This window comes from Boleophthalmus pectinirostris, unplaced genomic scaffold (assembly GCF_026225935.1).
Source record: "Boleophthalmus pectinirostris isolate CB_2022bp ecotype Guang Dong unplaced genomic scaffold, ASM2622593v1 HiC_scaffold_4, whole genome shotgun sequence".
Taxonomy (NCBI): domain Eukaryota; kingdom Metazoa; phylum Chordata; class Actinopteri; order Gobiiformes; family Gobiidae; genus Boleophthalmus; species Boleophthalmus pectinirostris.
The window spans coordinates 40,528,821-40,551,215 of record NW_026571353.1 but is presented as its reverse complement, the minus strand read 5'-3'; the positions used below and the strand labels follow the sequence as shown (position 1 = coordinate 40,551,215).

Here is a 22,395-nt window from a genome sequence, read left to right as displayed (position 1 = left end):
AGATCGACTTTGTCAATAGGCACATCCCACTGGGAAAACAAACATGGAGGTTTGATGATCACTTTTTTTGGAAAATCCTTCCCAGTATGAATTGCGCAATGACCGGAAGTCTGAGATTCTTGATGTGTCTATTGTCTTCCCTTATAACAAGCAGTTAGTGTTTAAGTCTATAAAAGGTAATTGAACCTTTCTCCAGGTGGAAAAGTCCCTGAACTCCACCAAAAATTACCCCTGAGAGCTCATTTTCAAAAATGCAGTTTGAAATGAAGGAAGTTAATAGTAGATGTTTTTATTACTTTAAACTAACCAGAATATGCCAAAGTTTCTCTGGTAAAAATTTGACCAACATGAAAGCTCAGAAAAGTGTAAGATTTGTGTCAGAAATGGTCATTGTCTCAAATATTCAGGTTAAACAGTTAGTTTGTAAATATCTGCTTGTAGTAAATAGATCTTGGACCTTAAAAATGTTTTTAAAAAATTGAGCGGCAACCAAATGTGAGATTTTGGGGCCCCACAGCGCCTCCCTTAATAAAGTCACACAATATTTGACAACTGATTCAGAATCTATGACCAAGAATCTAAAATAATACACATTTTTATCTTCCCAGCTCTATTTTTTATGAAGTTATGGTCTCTCAAACATGATTATAAATTAAGCTTTCCGAAAAAGAAAGCATGGCCCCAAAATTTCATACTCAACTGGCCATAACTCAGGAATGACTGAAGATTCTTTCATTTGGTAATTTTAGAAATTGTTTTGATTTTTTTTTTTTTTTTAGCCAAATCTGAGATGGCTCACAGGGGAGATTCCTTGAAAACTTCGGATTTTGTACGGTCTGACCCAAATGTAACTTATCTGCCCCAAAAATACACCAAGATTGAATGTTTACCTTCCTGGACCTGGACCTCACCCACCTACAGTTGTCAAGGATTCAAAATGCTTCACTGTGGGACATTTTCAGGTTATCTCAAAATGAGGCTAAACCAAAACCCATTCACAGAAAATGGGGAAACCTGCACGAGTTTAAAGATTCACATTCAGAATACTTTGTTCTTGTTTAAACCAAGAGAAACTCCTTGGTTGATTTTGGACCAAACCGAACCCTACTGCTTGGTGAAAACAAAGGCGTCCTAAAAATCTACGCATCTAAAACTGTAGGAAACGTGAGGTATTATTAAAACTTTACTACAATCAGACGTGGGTCAGTTTTGCAGCGACACTATATTTTTGTCTTTGCAGAACGTGTGCTTAAGAATCTGTTATGCAAATGTTCCTCAGATGAAAACGAGACGAGGTTTGAGGCGACGGCGCTTTTTACGAAGTGCAGAAAAAGCAAAAACAGGAAGGAGGAGCCGTGTGAAAAGCAATAGGAGCATAAGACTCACTTCTATTTACAAACGTGTGTAGAAATGTGCCGAGAGACGCCGTTCAGACAACAACACCGCGGCATGGAGAATATTGGATCGGTTTGTCATGTGTTCATTCGTTTTTCAAAAATAAAACCAAAAATAAGAAAATGAAGAAAGAAACAACTATTTTCTTCATTATTTGTCTCCAAAACCAAAAAGAAAAAGTTTTTGATTTTGTGTTTAAATGAAAAATAGAAAAAACTGATAAAGACCGTTTCCCATTTACGAGACCGGGACTGAGACCGGGACTGAGACCGGGACTGAGACCGGGACTGAGACCGGGACTGAGACCGGGACTGAGACCGGGACTGAGACCGGGGCCTGATATCGGGACCAGACTAGGACCGGATCGGGACCTGACTGGAACCGACACAAGGATCTGGTTTAGCCCTGGCTCAATTCTGGTTTAGATCGGGTTTAGTCCCGGTTTAAGCCCCAGTCTCAGTCCCGGTCTCAGTCCTAGTCTGGTACTGGTCTGGTCCCAGTCTTTGTCCTGATCTACGGTCTATGCGGCTGCACCTGCGGGGACATCTGGACACTCCTTGTTCAGTCCTGGTTTAGACCTGCTTCAGTCCTGGCTCAGTCCTGGCTCAGTCCTGGCTCAGTCCTGCCTCAGTCCTGCTTCAGTCCTGCTTCAGTCCTGGTTCAGTCCTGGTTCAGTCCTGGTTCAGTCCTGGTTCAGTCCTGGTTCAGTCCGTATGTGGCGCAGAACTCCGACGTCGCAGTTTAAATCCGGAAACGCCCATTTTTTCCATTACCCTTTGAACACAAAATCGAAAACTGAAAAAACGAATCATTATTTGTTTTTTCAATTTGGTTTTGGAGACAAATAATGAAGAAAATCATAGTTTTTTGTTTTTATTTTTTCATTTTCTTACTTTTGCTTTTATTTTGAAAAACAAATGAACGAACGATTAATTTTTTGGTACATTTTTTTTTTATTCCACACATTTTCTTGGAACAGTATTAACAGCAGAGGGGCCAAAACTCAAGTAAAAGTCCAAAGTAATGGTCCAGATACTTAAAATTTGGGAAAAGTACTACTACAGTAAGAGTAACTTGAGAATAAAGAGTCTGGACTTTACATGTGCTCATCTCGTGTCATTTGAAGTAAACCTCGGCGTGTTTTCCGAACGGCGTCTCTCGGCTCGGTTACGCTTTGGTACAATTTCAAACTTGAACTTATCGTTTACATAAATCATCTCGTTCACATCCCGATAAAGCTAAAGTATTTATTCCATTGGTGGAAGCCTCAAATCTCCTGTGCACTTTAGAGGGCAGCGCTGCAGAAAAACACACACACACACAGGGACAGACGACGCTCAGACCAAACCTCCTCTGCTCTGCTTCAACCTCTTTAAAACTGAAGAGTCTGGAAAAAAAGGCCCAATTTTTTTTTTAGATTTTGAGTCTAAATTTGTAGAGATGCATTGATTCAACACTGGTATCAGATATCAGCCAGTATCTTTTTTTTTTTTTTTTTTTTTTTGTCAGTAAGTTTGTGTAATGAGACAGTTTGATGGCCAGTTTGCTCATAAGGATTAAATGTACCGTAATTTCCGGACTGTTGAGTGCACCTGAACATAAACCGCGTCAACTAAACTTTAAATCTTTAGGCGCCAGAGATTTTTTCCTAAAACGTTAGATTTTTTGACATCTTAGTCCTGGTTTAGCTCTGGTTTAGTCCTGTTTTATACCTGGTTTAGTCCTAGTTTAGTCCTATTTTCATCCGGGTTCAGTCCTGTTTTCATCCTGGTTCAGGCCTGGTTTAGACCTGGTTTAGAAATAGTTTAACGTGAATGAAAAATGTTGGATTTTGACATCTTAGTCCTGGTGTAGCCCTGGTTTAGTCCTGTTTTCATTCTGGTTTAGGCCTGGTTCAGTCCTGATTTAGACCTGGGTTAGTCCTATTTCCATCCTGGTTCAGACCTGGTTTATCTTAAATGAAATTCAAGTTTCTGCAAAGTGAACCGGTTGAATCAGGGTGCTACTGCTCATGTCTCCTGCAGAAAGAGCCGCTGTCCTTGATTTCATCAGATTTCAGACTCTCTCGGGGGTGGGGTTAGGTGTATGGATCAGGTATGAGTGGATGTTCGACTACTGAAGTTTGAGACGTTTTTTTCTTGTCATTTACACACTCACCTGATTTAACACGTACGGATTGTTTAGACAAATCTCACTCACTAATGTTCATTTAGCTTAATGTGAACCAAAAATAAACAAATACTCGTCCGTATATTCGCTGCATCGTTGTTTAAGATGCACGGTTCAAAGTGTGAGAAAAAAGTATAGGCTTATAGTCCGGAAATTACGGTATTAACATTTTTCAGAGCTGTTTTGTACTTTAGAAATGATACATAACAATTAAAAACACATTTGGATCTGTTTTGTTGCCAGAGTTTAAATGAAAATGAATTATATTTTCAGTCTCTGCCCCAGTATCGGTTGATATCTGGTATCAGCAGAGTCTTAATGACAAAGTATCGACATCGGTATCGGAACAGAAAAAGCCGAATCGATGCATCTCTAAAAATGTTTGTATTTACATTTTCATTTTGAGTATTATATTTATTGATTAGGAAATATAAAGATGTTTAAAAGCGTATTTACACCTGGGAAAGACACATTTTTCCATGTATTTGAGCAAAGTTTATCAGGTATACAGACTTTAATTTGCAAATTTCCTGCTGGGCAATGGTTTAATTTGGGGATTTGACTGAGGCCGGGAACTGAGGCCGGGAACTGACGCCGGGAACTGACGCCGGGACCAGACTGGGACTGAGATTGGGACCGAGATTGGGGCTAGACTGGGACTGACACCAGGATCTGGTTTAGTCCTGGTTCAGTTCTGGTTTAGTCCTAGTGTAGTCCTGGCTCAGTCCTGGACTCAGTCCTGGACTCAGTCCTGGTCCCGGTCTCAGCCCCGGTCTCAGCCCTGGTCTCAGCCCCGGTCTGGTCTCAATCTGGTCCCAGTTTCAGTCTTGATCAGTCTACGCGGGTTCATCTCCAGGCCCGTCCCGACACTCCTGGTTTAGTCCTGGTTCAGTCCTAGTTCAGTCCTAGTTCAGTCCTGGTTTAGACCTGGTTCAGTCCTAGTTCAGTCCTAGTTCAGTCCTGGTTCAGTCCTGGTTCAGTCCTGGTCAGTCCTAGTTCAGTCCTAGTTCAGTCCTAGTTCAGTCCTGGTTTAGACCTGGTTCAGTCCTAGTTCAGTCCTAGGTTCAGTCCTGGTTCAGTCCTAGTTCAGTCCTGGTTCAGTCCTGGTTCAGTCCTGGTTCATGGGCAGAGCAGAGGAGCCGGACCCTCTCATTGTGAATACACCACAGTATTTCCACACACTGTACTTCACCGCAGTATTTCTATGTAAAGTATCAGATTTTGGCAGCAATAATCCTCGAGCCTCTGTCCTCTCCTGCTCCTTCAATGTGAACGTAGACTCGCTTCTGTAGTCCGCCGTTTTAGCGCTCGGATCATCTCCGGTTTATAAGGCCCGGCACCGCACTGCAAAAAATGAACGTCTGCATGAGCTCAAACATTTAAGATTTTATAGGATTTGAGATTTTTACAGGATTTTGTTACAGTTTTCAAACTTTAAAGGTGCATTGTGTAACACTTCTGGTGTTTTTTTTCACGGGGATGTCTTTATTTTGTCTTCCTATGTTAGTTACAGGTCAGATCTGTGGAGAGGCGATCCCGCTCACAGTCAGAATGTCTGTTTTCTAGGTATTTTTGAGCTGTAAAACCACCTGTAATTAAATAAAAGTAGAGTTTAATGTCATACCGTGTTAGGTGAAGGACACCCAACCAAAAAAATTACACAGTTCACGTTTAATTGCCCAAATTTGGTTCATAGATACTGTCCTGAGTTGAATCTACAACCTAAAATTCTCCTCTATAGTCTAAAAACGATCTGGACTTTACATAAGCGTCACAAAATCGCACTTTTTGCCAATCGTCATATCATAAATATTTAAATATAGCTGCTTTAAGATTAAATATCGGTAAAAAATGTCATTTATACTCCACAAATTGTATAAAATAAAATGATTTGAATCTACATTTTTGTGCCACCATTTACTTTGGACTGGCCTGCTGTCTTAAGGTTCGTTCACACCAAAGCGTCAAATCGTCCAGTTTCTATGTAAAGTCGATGTGGACGCGCGACTAGAGCGTCCTGCGTTTTTGCGGCGCGTCTTCAGCGTCAGCGCGGCGCGAATCTGGCGTCGACGCGGCGAGTCTTGAGCGTTTTGGAGTCGACACTCTAGATGCGCGTCCAAGGTGTCAGCGTCAAGAAGTTGAAAATGCTGAACTTTTCACATCAGACGCGCCGCGTCAACCAATCAGGGATGAGTATCCAGAGACGCAGCAACGTAATGATCAGGAAGAAAAACCCGAGAACCAGAACGAGAACCATAAACATGAGCGGAGAATAAACATATACACCACAATCACCGAGCCGATCGCAAGGACTAGACCGGGACTGATCCAGTGTCATTAGTGGAGTATAAATATATATCCGTCCCAGTCGTCGAGTCGATCTCCTCCGCTGATTTTTATGTCATAAAAACACTAAAGTCTCTCAGTCTGGTCTGACATTGTTTTGGGAAAAGAGCGGGACCGGGCTCTTGTTTCCAGGGCAACGGACGTGCATTAAGTATTTTTCTCCCGTTTGTCCACGGCGTCAAATACGCGCGTCGTGGGCGTCTGAACTCAAATGCAAAGGCTCCAAATAGAGACGTCCAGGCGTTTTTTGACGCTTTGGTGTGAACCGCCCTTTAAAGGTTCAATGTGTAAATTTTCTGGTCATTTCTTTAGACTTTGACAAACTTTCTTGACCCACAAAGGAAATTATTTGGACACCGGAGCTCACATAAAACAATAAATATAATAACAAAAAGAAAAAAATATAAATGGTAATAATAAATTCTAAATAAGTAGCAAAAAAGAACAAGAGACTAGAGTCGAATAAGGCGTAATTATATAAATGTGAATGTCCGAATGAAAATAAAATAGAAAAAGTAAGTAATAAATAATTAAGATGTTGTAGCTTTGCCCAGAATGTTCCACAGTATGGCATTAAAGTCAATCGTCTCATGCACTGATTCAAATACAGGTGTTTTTATCGCTCAGAAATACCTCGAAAAGTCCGCATTTGTACCGTGAGTGGGCTCACCTCTCCACTGATCTGCCATGTATCGTGCCACATATTTGTTTTTATCGAAATAAGTAAGTTTAATGCCGTAATGTGGAATATTTTGGACCTGAAAACGTACACCGCGCGCCTTTAAAAATACACGTAAAGCTTTATTTTAACACAAGTGCCGCACAAAACCGAAACTTTTATTTGTGGTTTAAAAAGAAAAAAAAAAAAAAGCTCCGGGTGAGTTTGTTGTGAATTTCAGACTTTTTGGGCAAATAATCAAAATTCGCCCCACATATCGGCCCAAAATAACTGCAGATTCTTTGGATTCTGAACAGTCAGTATCAGCGTTGACCATGAAAAACTAAAAAAAATCAAAAAAAAAACCTGTAACCTGAGGTGATCGTAGACTCTCGCAGACTCATTTTTTGCGGTGTGACGGGCGGTGACCAATGCAATACGAGCCTCTGAGCTTCTGAATGTATGCGATTGTGGGAGAGTTAAGAGTTTAGTTTGTAGAGTGTACGTACCAAAACAGTGAAGCCAAACATATTTAAAGGGACTTTTGTATGGACTTGAACACGGTGTGGGCGCCCCGGGCTGCTATGACGAAATAATGAACCGACCATTTTCGAGCAGCTCTCGGTGGGGTTCAACGGAAAACGCCGCGATGGGATTAAAAATGAAACCAAAAAGACAAAAACTGACAGATTAAAGTCACAGTCTGGATGGTTACAAATGGCAAATCAAATGGATATACTGTATATTTGAGTAGGACTAATACAAACGAAATGTTCCAGTGTGTTCTGAGGTCTATAAAAGCTGCTCTTATCTGTTGTTTATGTTTTTAGGTTCATTTTTCAGACCAAGAGTTTGTTTTCATACCTGACAGTTTTTACGCCTCACTTGTGGTCAGAGGTGTGGACTTGCGAGCCATGACTTGGACTTGTGGACTAAGACTATGTTCAGACTGCAGCCTGAAGTGACCCAAATCCGATTTTTTGGCCTCTATGTTCCTGTATCTGATCTTTTAATGTCAGTCTGAACGACACAGATCCGATTTCTTTCAAATGTGACCCAGGACACTTGGATATGTGCTCCTGAAACTGATACATATCTGATCTTTTGACATGTGACTTCAGTGTGAACGGTCAGGTTCATCCACCTACACGTTATCAACAAGACACAAACGTCACTATTCTGCACTGAAGTAGGAGAAAATTGTTCATGAACTCCGTGTCACTGAAGTGAAGCACATCACCACTCACCACAAAACACCACGACCAAAAACCTCGTCCTTCTCCTTCTCAATCTCCTCCTTAAAACAAGTAAGTTGTTCATGTTCTGGCTCCGGTACGAGAGGAACTTTAAAATCTCCAGGTGCTCGATGCTGCGTCCATGTTTGGACAACTTCTGTAAACACAGAGACGCTCGCTGCGGTTGACGTCGTCGTGTCTCCAGTGTCACATGTGGGACACTTTTGGACCGTTTAATGTTCACACTGGAGTCACATACAAGTCACATTTAACTGGAAATGTGAACGACCTCGAAAAAACATCGGCTTTCACAAAAAAATTGGAATTGAGCGTTAAAGGGATAGTTCGGATTTTTTGACATAAATCTGTATGTCATCCCCGTCATCAGTGTTGTGCATCCACACCGACTTACCCCCCGAAAGCGTCCGGTGAGACGAGATACTGGCCCGTTTTGGTGCTGAGGAAAGTAGTTCGGCAAGTTGTGTGGGGACTGTTTACTAAAGCGTTTTTCTTCTCAAAGCAATATGTGTTCAAAAGAGTGATACATTTGCATCACAAAACCATCGTCGCCAAAAAAGTCAGATCTCATAATCGCTTGGCGCTATTTTCTCTCCGTACGTACCACTGCGCGCGGCTGTCACCTGGCGGCCGCGCGCAGTGGTACTGTTGAGCCACATGTCACAGAAACATCACGAGACTCTGAGAAAAACCACAGTGAGCACTTGAAACTGTCAGGTCTGAAAACAAACTCTTGGTCTGAAAAAAGAACCTAAAAACATAAATTATCGGAAAACCAAATGAACCTCCAGTCATCATATTTACGGTGTGAATGCTCAAATACATCCCCAAAGGCTTTTTATGTACGTTTTTTAAACTTTCCTGTTTCTTGGGCACCATTTTGAGCATTTTTCTCTATTCTGTAAGATTTATTTTACATGACAAAGACCACGGTGCCCGCATCATCAAATCAAAACGTCAAAAAAAAAAGAATAAACAGTTCAATTTTTGTCAATAATGCGCTTCATTTGAAAGTATTCTCTATTCCGAAGCCTTCACAACACTGTGTTTTAATCTCTATTTTGGTTTAGACGTCAATATCCAATAGAAATACCCATGTGACTGTTTGTTCGAGTGTTTAGTTGCTTTGATTTATCCAAATGTGATGACCGTCTGTTGCCTCGTCACGTTGGACCCCACCGAGCGCCCACACGCTGTTTTGTATTTGGTGTATGATTCCCGTTTCATACAATCCTCAAGGGCTGTATGTTCAACAGTCTCTCTCCGGGCTCCTTCAGACCTGCTCTCAGATCTCTTTACTCCATCGTACATTTAAATCATTTGCTGCTGCGGAACATTTCACTTTCTGTACGAGCGGGCTCTCCTTCTCCACAGACCTGACCTGTAACTCGGCCTTGAGGCGGCGACGGAACCTGTTGCTCTGCTTTTATTTCTTGAATTTCCAGCGTAATACAGCATTGCCGATGTGTCGTTTTCATGTCTCCGGCGTGTTTATGAATCCGTGTGTCATTCGTTCGTTTTTCAAAGTAAAACCAAAAATAAGAAAATGAAAAAAACATTTTCTTCATTATTTGTCTCCAAAACCAAAATTAACGATTAATTTTTTTTTTTGTTAGTTTTAGATTTTGTGTTTAAATGAATAATGGAAAAAAAAAAACAAAACAAAACAGATAACGACTTTTATATGATTTAAACTGAGATACCAGGACTATACCAGGACTGAACCGGGACTGAAACCGGGACTAAACCGGGACTGAACCGGGACTGAACCAGGACTACAACAGGACTGAACCGGGACTGAACCAAGACTAAACCAGGACTAAACCAGTCTCAGTCCTGGTCTCATCCCGGACTGGTCCTGGTCTGGTCCTGGTCTCAGTCCTGATCACCTGACAGTCTACGCGGGCGCACTTCTGGGCCCATCCTGACACTCAGTCCTGGTTTAGTCCTGGTTCAGTCCTGGTTTAGTCCTGGTTTAGTCCTGGTTTAGTCCTGGTTTAGTCCTGGTTTAGTCCTGGTTCAGTCTTGGTTTAGTTCTGGTTTCAAAACATGTTATCCGTTTTTAAATTTAAAACACGAAAACTGAAAAAAACGAATCATTGTCTGACAAATAATGATGAAAATAGTTTTTTTTTGTGTGTGTGTTTGTTTGTTAGTTTTTTCTTATTTTTGGTTTTATTTTGAAAACAAATGATATACGGATTTTTACGTGTCAGCTGCTTGTTGTAACAAAGCCACAGAGAACCAGGAATGTTCCGCAGTGTGGCTTTAAATCAGTAAACGAACTTCCTTTCATAGATACATCAGTATAACCAGTACAATGAAACAAAGACGACTTAAACGTACGAAACAGCGAAAGCCTTTATTTACCTCATCGTTTACTTAATAAAATAACTTTGCTTAAACTTTAAACTTTTACACTAATCAGAGTTTTGAGGCCGGGTCTGAAGGAGGCGTCTGTTGCTGCTTCCGCCTTAAAGCAACGAGTGAGAGACGGACCATTTTTTTTCATGAACCCACACTTTTTGTACAAATGTTCTGATTATAATATCGTCAATAATCATAATAATAATAATAATAATAATAATAATACTCTAAATAGACCAAGGTAAGTCTGTTTTTGATTCCATGTTTCTGCTCATTTCACTGCCTGCTTTCTGAGAATCCGCTCCATGTTTTCTGATTTTGTTCATGTAGAGAGAGACAGCCATAAACATCTTGTTCATGTGTTACTGGTGGATGGGCAGAATTCGTGCCAAATGGTGATAAAATGTTGATATGAGTTGATTTCCGAGGCCAAATATTTGCACTTTAGACTGATTCGAAAGTGCGAAAATGTGAAGTTCGGGTTTGAGCGAGAGTTAAAGAGTGAAATCCATGTTTTTATTTGTTTACATTTAAGTGTTGTCTGCTTTTTAGCCTTTTGATTTCGTGGTGGAATTATCATAGGTTCATACGAAAAGTGGACTTGGCCGCGTCAGATTCAAAATAATTTCAAAATTTCTTGTTACGTTTTTAGATTAAACCGAAATCCTTTGCGCCATTGAGACAAAAGTTCAAAATAGTGTCAAATCTTCCTTAAAATTTGTGTTAATCTCTCACAAAACTCACAAAAAAGGTACGTTCTTGTCTTTTTGACTTAAAGCTGCACTATGTAACTTTCCCAGTGGCTTGTCTCCATGGAGATGTTAATACGTTGCTTGAAATGTCCCACAGTGACTTTAAACTTGAAAATCTTGCATTTATTGAATCAGAGAAAGATTTAAAAAGGTACTCGGCACGCTCACATCTCCACAGATCTGACCTGTAACTTGGTCTTGCATGTTTCCATGGAGATTATTTTAACAATACTGTGGAACATTCCTGACAAACAGTGACATCTCCGTGGAGACGAGCAAGTCTCAAGAAGTTACATAGTGGGGTTTTCAAAAAAAGTAAAAAAAAATGAAACAAGAATGTGAATTTTTTGAGAGATTAACAACTTTTTTTAAGGCAGACTTTATATTCTGATTCTTATATTTTGATAATTTTTGAAGTTTTAATTTGCCTCATCGTATTAGTCGTTTAAAAGAAAAAAAAATAGAACTTTCTCCCAGTTTGTTAAAGGTGCATTGCGTAACTTTTCTGGTGGAGGGTCTTTCAAACGCTTTTCTCCATGGAATTTCTATTGCTTTGTCTGGAATGTTTCACAGTTGCCACATTTACATGAAAAAAATATGATAATAATAATTCTGAATAAAAAATTTATTCCACTTAAAAAAAATACCCTGTAAATCAAAAAAAAAAAAAAAAAAAAAAAAAGGAAATACTTAAATCCTGATGAAAATGATTATTCAGAATTAAACTTAATCCCGAAGTAAGTGGGTGGTTTAGTGCGATTTTAAAGCCGAATTAATTTATTCCTCGATCACGTAAACATTTATTCTTGTTAAAAAATAATCCCAGTCGTTCAGTTCATGTTCGTTGTGTCGCCCTTGGATCCGGCTCCACCAGTCGTGTCTTCAGACTTTCCTCCACGTCTCTTTGGATTTGTGAGCGGGATGAGGGAGCGGGCTGAGCTTTTGTCTTCTTCCTCCTTCTCCGACGCTCTTCCCTCCTCCTCCTCCTCAGCCGACAGACGTAAAGCGCGACGAGACAATTATCATTATCGTCGGAACGACCGCGGAAAAAGTTTGGATCGTGTTTGCGTCCGTGGCGTAACGACAAACCGAGATGACGGAAAAGCCCGGTAGCAGCTGAAGTGTTTGTGTTTTTCTTCCGGTCGACGTAAATAAGTTTGTGTCTCTGTCCAATCAGATCCTCCCCCCAACCCCAAACACCGAACGGAATTAAATAAAGACGATTTAACGAGTTTTCCATGTGAACCTCAATTCGGAATTATTATTTCCATGTAAACTCGAAGGGGAATATTGAAAAAAACATCATGTAAACGTGGCCACTGTGACATTTTTAAACCTTCCTATCTTCACGGAGACCAAATTTTTGAGCTATGAAACCACCTGTAACTGAATAAATCGAAAGGTAGAGCTGTTTAAAGTCACACAGCGGAACATTCCAGAGGCAGAGCAATGACGTCTCCATAGAAACAAGCAGGTGACGGACCCACAAGCGTAAAGTTGCACCGGTCAAATCCTCCGAAACCGAATCCATTTGCTTCGTCCACTTCTTTCTAGTTTATGGCATTTCCACCACACTGACCTTTTTTTTTTTTTTTTTTTAATAAGAATCAGACAAATCAGACTTTAATTTGTGCATTTTTTTTAACCTTTAGGTCAACGGCCTCTTTTGTTTTTTGCGACTGTACAAAGCTCTGTATCATATGCGTGTGAATGTATTTCTTATCCAATGTTCTTCATGAATAAAAAACGTCTTTCAAATGAATTTACGGTTTCGTTTTGAGTTTTGATTCTTAAATTTTTTTTCCACCAAACACATTGAGCGAGATGTTTGTCGATGGCTGTTCTTGGGTAGCGTTACGTCGCGGTAAAGCTGCGCTGCGTAACATTTCTGCTCGTCTTGGTCTAGAATTTTCCAAGTTACAGGTCAGATCTGCGGAGAGGCATCCCCCCGTTCACAGAAGGAATTACTGGATTTTTGAGCGACAGAAACGCTTTAAATGAACGGAGACGGGCGGATGCGTTTAAAGTCACTCCACGGAACATTTCGGGCAAAGCTATAGCATCTCCGTGGAGACGAGCAGGTTACGCAATGCAGCTTTAACCTTTAACGAAATGGAAAAGGAACAAAACATGGCAGTGAAATGGGAAGAGAAACTGAAAAAGTGTTTCTAGAAAAGACCAAAATTTTTCTTTTTAACGGTTAATATTGAATCACTTTGGCTCCTGCTGGTGCACGAACTGATGCGCCGCAAAATTTAGAAAAGACAGTCATGAAATATTTCCAATGCAAAAGATTTAAATGATGTAGAATATTTATTTATAATTAGTTTGTGGTCCTTTTGCTCTGTTTAAACATCTATTTCACTCCTTTGGTATATGACAGTACACAGCAAAAAGTGAAGTGTTAAAATTGATTCTCACAGAATCAGTTTTAACTTTTTCTCAGAGTTTATATGAGTTCAATCTGTTCTAGAGTTAATTTAACATTTTTGGAAATGTTCATTAAGTAACACTGGACCAACGTTCCTGTTTAACCTGAAATCAAGAGTTATATTAATGTTTTGAGAGTAGAACACTGTAGGGTTATCCTGATTTAGCGAAACAACACTTTTTTTTTTATTTTACTTTTACACTTTATTTAAGTTAATTTAAGATGAAATTATGAACAAAACTGGTTGAAACCGTTCTCTCGTGGGAGTTTGAAGTGGTGGGTGGGAGGAGCCGAATTAACCAAGTCAACTCTGTCAAATCACCCCAACTTGTGCCCCCATTAACTTTCATATAGTTAAAATAACACTTTCTGTGTTAAAAACAACTCTGAAATAATTTACCCTGGAATTTGGAACTTTAACCCTCCAGTTTTTGCTGTGTATGAGCTGCCCTCTCTACTTTCACTACAACATCAGGGCTGAAACTAGTTGATAAAATCCAAACTTATTGACGACTGAGACGATTGTGAGCTAATTTAATCATAGAATAACAGTTTTTAGAGACTTTATAAACTACTAATCATGTTTGGACGCCTTCTCATTCAATGTTTTTCTATAATTTATACACATAAAGAAGACTAATGTAATGGTACAAGTTTATAGAATTATGGAGCAAAGAAAACAAAGTTTAAAAATGTGCGTAAATATTTTTTATATTTCATATTCAAATCCTCAGAGTGTCCAGCCTTTGCCTTGTTGTCAGTGCGTTAAACTCTTATCCTTCTCCCGTTGAGCTTTACAATGAAGTCTCCTGAAATGGTTTCCACTGCCAGGGTCGAGAAATGACAAGTGACCAAAACAAAGAGCGGTGAGTTTACTTTTTTTTTTTACTACATTCCATCTGTGTCATAAATGAATATCTACAGTGGTTGAAGTAACAAAGTACAAAGTAAACTTACAATATTTAAGTACAAAGTTTGGTATCTGTACTTTACTTAAGTACATTTTACAGTGGGTATTTTTTTTTTTTTTTAAACTTCACTACATTTGAGAGCAGGTATCTGTACTTTCTACTCTACATTTTTAAAAAGGACTGTAAATTAAAACTTATTTCTCTGTATAGTTTGAGACCTGCTGAAAAGACAAAACTTATTTTTAGTCCATTTAATTTGAGTTAATGCCCCAACTTTGAACAAACCAAATACAGCAAACAACAGCTAAGAAATCAATTCAGTCACTTAAAATCAGCTGATTTCTTTCAATTGCTGAATTGTTAAAAAAAAAATTCTGCAAATACTTTTACTTTTTACTCTTAAAGTGCAATTTTAAAGAGGTACTTCAATAGTTTTTTACTTTAGCTTCTATTTCTGTACTTTTACTTAAGTAAACTATAACAGCAAAATGAAGTACTTCATCCACCACTCGAATCTGCAGTGTCAAAGAAAAGGAAAGAAAGAAGCAGCCTAAAGGGTCCAAACTTTGGAGTATTGGTAAAATGGACTCCCGGACGCGGGGGCTCCCGGACGCGGGGGCTCCCGGACGCGGGGGCTCCCGGACGCGGGGGCTCCCGGGGGCTCCCGGACGCGGGGGCTCCCGGACGCGGGAGCTCCCGGACGCAGATTCCAGAAAGTACCTTGTGCTGAGACGAGAGGAACGACATCAGAATGAAACAGGCCAAACTTTTTTGGGTGGAAATTGGAAAAAAAAAGTTTGTCTGTTAATATACTCAATCAGACGTTTTTGAGCTATAAAATGTACTTGAGTCTACTTTACATTTATTCAAAGTAGAGCTCTTTAATGTCGTATTGTGGAACATTCCAGGCAGAGCAATGACGTATCCATAGAAACAAGTAAGTGACTGACTCCAGCAGAAAAGTTACACGGTGCAACTTTAAGGATTGGCTCCACAGATCAGATTTTCAGATTAAATTATTAAATTAAATGATTGCACAAGCAGCTCCTGAGGTCAAAATAAGTTTACTACACGTCATCTGCACCCAACTATAAAATATCTTAATTGTCCGATAATCAGGAAGAGCGCAATTAATATGCTAGTTGTTGGTTTGACTGTGACGGCAAAACTGCTCTGATCTGAAAAACTCTTCTTTTTGTGGTAAATCTTTAGTCGTTTAGTTTCCAGTCCCTGTAACCAAAGTCAGGAGTGAGATTCTGATCTGGTTCCATCCTTTGGTAGAATCTGAAATACACACAGTGAGTATTTAAAGTTGTGTTTGTGTGTTTTGGTGCCAGTGTGAGGGCCGCGCCAGCTCACAGCAGGGGCCCGGCTCCGCTCTGAAACCACCACAATACTCTGTAGTACTACCATTGTTGAAGTATTTGTGCATTTGTGTATAATTGGGACATTGTTGGCTTGAGCTTCGTTTCCAACAATTCCAAGAATCTACAATTTAAGATGGTTTTTAGTTTATTTTTCGTTACTGTGTTGACAAAATAAATACTCTGGAGTTATAGTTTGTGTAATAGTTGAAGTGGTTATAGTTGGTGATAGTTTTTTTTTTTTTTTTTTTTAGCTACTACAAATAGTTACTACTAGTTACTAGAATAGTTCACTACTACTAGTACTAGTTCTATTACTGCTCCTTTTTTACTGCTATTTTTCATTAGTACTACTATTTTTTACTATGTCAGCTACTACTACTAGTACTTAGTATTACTGCTAATACTAGTATTACTACTTTTATTACTATTTTTTTTACTACTAATTTAACAACTACTAGTACTACTACTACTACTTCTATTACTACTACTACTGCTATTACTACTGTTACTAGTATTACTACTTTTACTACTACTTTTACAACAACAACTTCTGCTACTACCACTACTACTGCCACTACTACGTTTACTGCTAGCTTTTTACTACTACTAGTACTACTCCTACTACTACTAGCACTAGTACTACTACTTTTACTACTAGTTGTTTTACTACTACTTTTACAACTACAGCTATTGCAGTAGTTGCTACTGCTACTACTACTATTACTACTTTTGTTACTAGTACTACTACTTTTATTTTACAACTAGTACTACTATTTATTTTTTTTACAACTACTGCTACTACCACTACTACTACAACTTCTACTACTACTTTTACTCCGATTTTTTTTGTTTTTATTACTAGTTTTGGTACTGGTTTTACAACTACTATTACTACTAGTACTTCTACTTTTTTTGAACCTGTTTTGTCCTAAAGTTCTTCATCTCTCCGTTTGGCTGCAGCTCATGAGTGGCTCTGAGTTTTCAGACGTGTTGGTGTGAAAATGCTGCACAGATTAAGAGATTTAAACACAAAAGTCTGATTTCTCTAAACTCCCATAATCCTCTGCTTCCAGGTTTGGATCTTAAGTCTGATTTTTGGAGCATATTGAGTTCCTTGATGGTTCCTTCTGCTCCGATCTCAAACACTCTGCCGGATTACACAGATTACACTCAAATAAAACCACTGCAATATTAAGAATAATCCAGATTTCAGTGTCTGAGAGGCGACTGAGGGTTTCTAATGTAGAATTCAAGTCAGATGTTTGATCAGACCTTCTCGGCCCGTGTGCCCGTTCATTTTTTTGAATTTTAATTAAGAACAAAAAACAATAAAATAGGACTATTTCATTATTTCTTTTTAGTGTCAAAAAAACAAAAACAAACAGATTTTGAGTAAATTTTCAAAAAAGTCTTGGTACCTATTTCAATTTAGATTCTGTATTTTATTCTCTCTGGTTTATTTGCTACAGATTTTCTGCTGCTGCTGCTGCCCACTGTGTAGTTTTTAAATTTTTGATGCATCAGTCTGTATCAGTGGATGTTATAGACCAGGAGTGTCAAACTCATTTTGTTCCGGGGGTCGTATCCAACCGACTTTGATCCCAAAGTGTCCGGATCAGAAAACTCATGTCATATAAACCCCAAAAATAACAATAAGTTCAAATATTTGTGCAGAGAAACACAAATCTATTACAGAAATCTTTTTTAACTGATGAACTCTTTCTTTTACAAAATATTATAATATTATGAACAACCTGAAACTTTAAGAAAAATACAATTTCAACACAAAGTTTTAACATGAACTTGTTTTGTAAACAGGAATAAGTCAATTTTTGTTGTAAAAATCCTGCACTCGGCTCCACTTTTCTCATGTTGGACATTTTTCTGATGAGGGTGTCACGGTCAACAGTCAAAACGATCGTCCTTTAAGAGCGTTTGGAAAGAGACAAGTCTTCATTTGTGCTGCTCTGGTGGGAGGGGCCACGTACAGAGACGCTGGAGACGCTGCTGTGCTAAACACCACAGAAAATTATCAAGATTTTAATAGAAAATATAATTAAAATATTTTAGTAGAAAATCAGCCGAGGGCCAGATTAAAGGTCTTGGAGGGCCGGTATGTTTGACACCTGTGTTATAGACTGTGGCTGCCATCGAGATCCAGGTTAAATACGTCAAAGAATAGTTTGGAGCAGGAAAGACACGTGAGGAAATTTCTACCAAACTGAAGCAAAATGGAATTATGATTGAAGATTTTGTGAAAAACACAATTTAAGACACAAAAATAAAAATAAATATTGTTTTTATTATAGATTCATGGTTGACACTGAATTCACACTCGGTGCTGAGCAGCAGAACTTCCAGGGCAAATAAACCAGAGAGAATAAAATATCAGAACTGAAATAGGCACCAAGATTGTTTTTTTGATTAAAGTTTATTTCTAATAGCACCAAATTAAATACTGAAAATAGAGGTCAAAAACTAGTTTTTTTTTTTGTTTGACACTAAAACATAAAAATGACATGAACTTTTTTCCCCTTTTCCTATAGTTTTAAGAGCTTTTCACACATATTATTTAATTTATAACTATAGGCATTATTACTTATTTGTTGTTGAAAACCAAAATATATTCATTGAAAATAACAAAACAAAAAGTTGCTTCTACTCTTATTCAATTTGCCATGGTGCAAAAAAAAAAAAATCCTCTGTGCGCTGTGTATTACTTTTTGTTTCACAATACTTTCCAACTAATTATATTTAGTTCATAAATATAACTAGACGAATAACTTTAATTTCAAACTGCACAACACGGTGGTGAACTCCCTTTTGTTCAACCTTTCTAGATTTCTGAAAGTTTGAATAAGTGAGGAGTCCTTGTGATGCTCTTGTAAACCTTTCCAGATTTATGAAGGTTTTAATAACTCAATTATCCAGATGTCACTGTTTGAAAGGAAACAAAAGGAGCTTTTAACGCCGGAAACCAGTCAAACGTTTGGTTTTACTCTCTCATTTACAGTTTTTCTACTTTCTATGTAATAATTTTCTATTTCGTTTGTAAGAATTTCTATGAAACGGCAGCAGAAAGGAAGAATGAGTGAGTGCTTTGTAAGATTTGGTATTTTTTGGCATTTCTATTTAATCAGATTGTTTAGACAAATTCAAAGTTGTATCTGTTTTTCTATAAATACAGTTTCGTAGTTCTTTTTTCTGCATAGATAGTAGTTTTTTATGAGCTCCCCCTGCTGGTGTGGTCTGGTGAGTACAGTTTGGGTCAGAGATTCGTAAAGGTTCTGAGAGCTTTGAAAAATGTCTTAAGGACTTGGGCTTGACCCGAAACGTCACATTGTGGTGTCATTAAAATAAAAATTCCATAATAATTTCATACTGCGCATCATGGCGGTGGCCTCTCCTTGGTTCAACTTTTATAGATTTATGAAAGTTTTAGTAAGTTAGAAGTCCTTGAAATGTAGATTAATACATTTATTTAAACCTTTCCAGATTTACGAAGGTCTTAACTTTATAAATACACAGTTTTCTAGTCGTTTTTTTCTGCAGAAATAGTAGTATTTTACATGAGCTCCCCCTGCTGGTGTGGTCTGGTGAGTGCAGTTTTGAGAGCTTTTGACACACACACTTTTTAAAAATGTCTGAAGAAGCGCTTGGGCTTGACCAAAACGTCACATTGTGGTGTAATTAAAAGAAAAATTCCATAATATTTTCATACTGGCAGGATGGATTTCTGGAGTTCTGAAAGTTTGAATAACTTCTTGTCTTTTTGTTTCAGGAGGTGCTGTGGCGAGCTCAGATCCAGCCCCTGACGACTCCACTTCCGCTCCCGCCGTTCCCTCCACGACCTCCGACCTCCTCCAGCCTCAAGAGGGCGCCAAGGAGCCCAAACCCGGCAGGAAGAGCAGCGCCAAGACCGGAGACGAGTCGGACAGCGACTTCGAATCGGACCCTCCGTCGCCCAAGAGCAGCGAGGACGAGGAGGGGGAGGAGGAGGAGGCTCTGAACAGCGAGCACGGAGAAGACACGGAACCGGAAAACCTAGGACAGCTCCCCCTGCTGATGGACTCCGATGAAGAACACAGCTCCGATTCGGATTGCGAGACGGGCAAAGCGAAGACGCGCTCGAAGAAAAGCATGAAATCCGCGAATGTGTCGAATCAAGCCGGGATGAGTTTGATTACGCCGCCGCAATCCCCGGAAAAGCTCACGGTGACGTCGGCCAAAAATCCAGACAGCGTTGACGTTTTCGGAGCTGTGCCGTTTCCGGTCGGGATAACGCACAGCACGTCGGATATTTTCTCACAAGCGCCTTTCCGCCAGACTAGCCATGAAAAGCAGCAACAAGCGGACGATTTCGACGTCTTCACCAAAGCGCCGTTCAACCGGAATCTCTCCAAATCCGGGACGCTTCCGATGGGGCAAACCCCGCCCATCTCCCCAGAAGGCGGGATCGACATTTTCGGATTTTCACCGTTCCAACCCGGATCCAACGCGCCCTCGACGCTCCCGACGACGTCACGGAGCGCGGAGGACATCTTTTTCCGTCAGTCCTGCGACGACTCGAGCCCGCAGCAGCAGCGCTTAAAGCAACGTAGCCTTCAGAAGCTGTCGTCGAGGCAGCGGAAAACGAAGCAAGACCCGAGCGGCGGCGGCAGCAACGGGAAGAGGCACCACGGGACGCCGACGGGAGCGAGAAAAACCAACAAGCCCACGTACCGAACGCCGGAGAAGGTCAGGAGACACAAGAAAGTCGGAAGGAGGGATTCGCAGAGCAGCAACGAGTTCCTGAGCACGTCCGATTCCAAGGAGAACATCAGCGTGGACGTGACGATGGCGGAGGGGGACGAGAAGGCGCCGACCATCCCAACGGAGGACGCAATCTTGGATCCGTTTGGCGCGAAGCCGTTCCATCCCAACCTCGGCGAAGGGAAGCTGGAAAAGTCGTGGAGCGGAGAGGCCAAAACCATCGACGATTTCGGGGCGGTGCCGTTCACGGAGTTTGTTCCGCCGCAGCAGCAGCAGCAGCAGCAGCAGCCGCCGCCCGTGGAGCTGGACCCGTTCGGAGCGGCGCCTTTTCCCTCGAAACAATGAGTCTATCAAAACCACAAAATGTCTTCCCTTCTTTACGCGTTTTTTACATGGATCGTGGCGTCCGTGTTGCTTTCGAATGACTTCTTTTTGAATACAAACCTGTGGAGACGAGCGTTCGGTGTAAAAGGACCAGAGTTCTGCCTCATGCTGCATTTTTGCGCTTGTCACAAACTTGGAAAGACTGATGGGAAATGTTTGTACGTTTGACTGTGGATTGTACAGTTAGTTTGGACTGTTTTGTTTTGGGGCCGTAGGGGGGATCGCTACATTACAGATTGTAAAAATGAGCCTAAAACGCGGCGTGTCCAGTGTTCATCTTCACCACAAACTTACATAAATTCAGGCACCAAAGTATTTAGTTACCAATATATATATCTGAAGTATTAAGACATTTGTTTACATTTTTTTAAATTTAATTTCAGTCTTTATCCACAGAAATATTGCTTCATATTACGTTGCCTTTATGTGAAATGAACATGAACAAACTGAACAGTCGTGGGTCCAGTCTGAAAGAAACTGCAACAAAAGTCAAATTTTTATTTATAATGGACAAGTTATTTATTTTTTATGAAATATTTAGTCCAGATTTTACTTCTCATTTTTTTGCCTCGATGAAAGGCCTTTTTAAAAACACCCGTCAGTCAGATGTGTGTAAAATCCCTCAGTCGTTCAGATTGAATCCAAAGGCAAAAGGAGAAATTCAGTTTATCGACTGGAAAAGTTTATTTGGTCGAAAACGTTTCTCAGTTCATCCAAGCTGCTTCTTCAGTTGTGGTCAGACGCTGGTGGACACTTCCTTATATCTGTCTGAAGGGAGGAGCTAACTACACTGAAACTACTCTGGAACTAACACACCTACACACTTGTTTACAGTTTCTGTTCGTGCAAGTTGAAAAGGCAGAGCTCACTGAGTGTCGGGTCATATTGGCAGAATGATTCAGGGTCCATCATGACCCTGAATCATTTTACACCTCTGGACCTGACCTGGCATCACTGTTGTTTTCTTTACTTTGATTTGTTTTAGGTTTGAGGATGAAGTTGTAAATAGGAGACAGATTGTGTCTGAGTCTCCATTTCTGTCGACGGAAGGTTTTTCTTTCTTAACAAAAATGGCGTCTTTAACTTTAACTCCCCTCTCAAACCAATCCTTTTCTCTGGCTCAGATCTGTTAGTCAGTCTGGCGCCACCTAGTGCCTCTGCTCAATTTCATTTCTCTCCAGCGACTAGATCCGGAATCAGAATACACTAGACGATTTACAAAAACCCCAGAAGTGCAAGTTCAGCGAAGAGCCAGACATTCTGTGTTGGCAACGATTCCCGAGATCGAGGATTTGAAGACGGAGCAAAGAGAATGTTTGGTGAATTTTATCAAGGGGAAAGACGTTATTGTCCTTCTTCCTCGGGATTTGGGAAAAGTTTACCTATTGTCAATCGAACAAATCCTAATGCTGCGAGGTCACACGGTTTCCACGAAGTGAAACCTTCTGATGAATCCGGCTACAGATCTGTACCTCACTGTCCTCAAAAGAGTGACCTGACAGCCTTTAGGTGAAGACGTACGGCAGACTGAGGTCCGCTGCTGCTGCTGAATTTCTCCTTTTGCTGTCAATCAAAAATAAACTTTAAGCTTTATTTATACGTTTATACTC

The 22,395-nt window shown here is 40.0% G+C and overlaps 1 protein-coding gene and 1 long non-coding RNA gene across 3 annotated transcripts in view; both read left to right on the top strand.

Moving 5' to 3' along the window:
• bmp2k (BMP2 inducible kinase) overlaps positions 1–21,223 on the top strand; it is a 115,783-nt gene extending 94,560 nt beyond the window's left edge. For both annotated transcript variants that reach the window (XM_055161465.1, XM_020923732.2), the window contains one exon: positions 19,431–21,223. In XM_055161465.1, coding sequence (XP_055017440.1) covers positions 19,431–20,746 — 1,316 coding nt within the window. In that variant the 3' untranslated portion in view covers positions 20,747–21,223. The remainder of the gene's footprint in view (positions 1–19,430) is intronic.
• LOC129411243 (uncharacterized) lies at positions 84–6,906 on the top strand. The gene is made up of 2 exons (XR_008633218.1): positions 84–4,592; positions 4,627–6,906. It is a non-coding gene; the product is annotated as an uncharacterized LOC129411243 (long non-coding RNA).
• Positions 21,224–22,395: the final 1,172 nt, after the last annotated feature.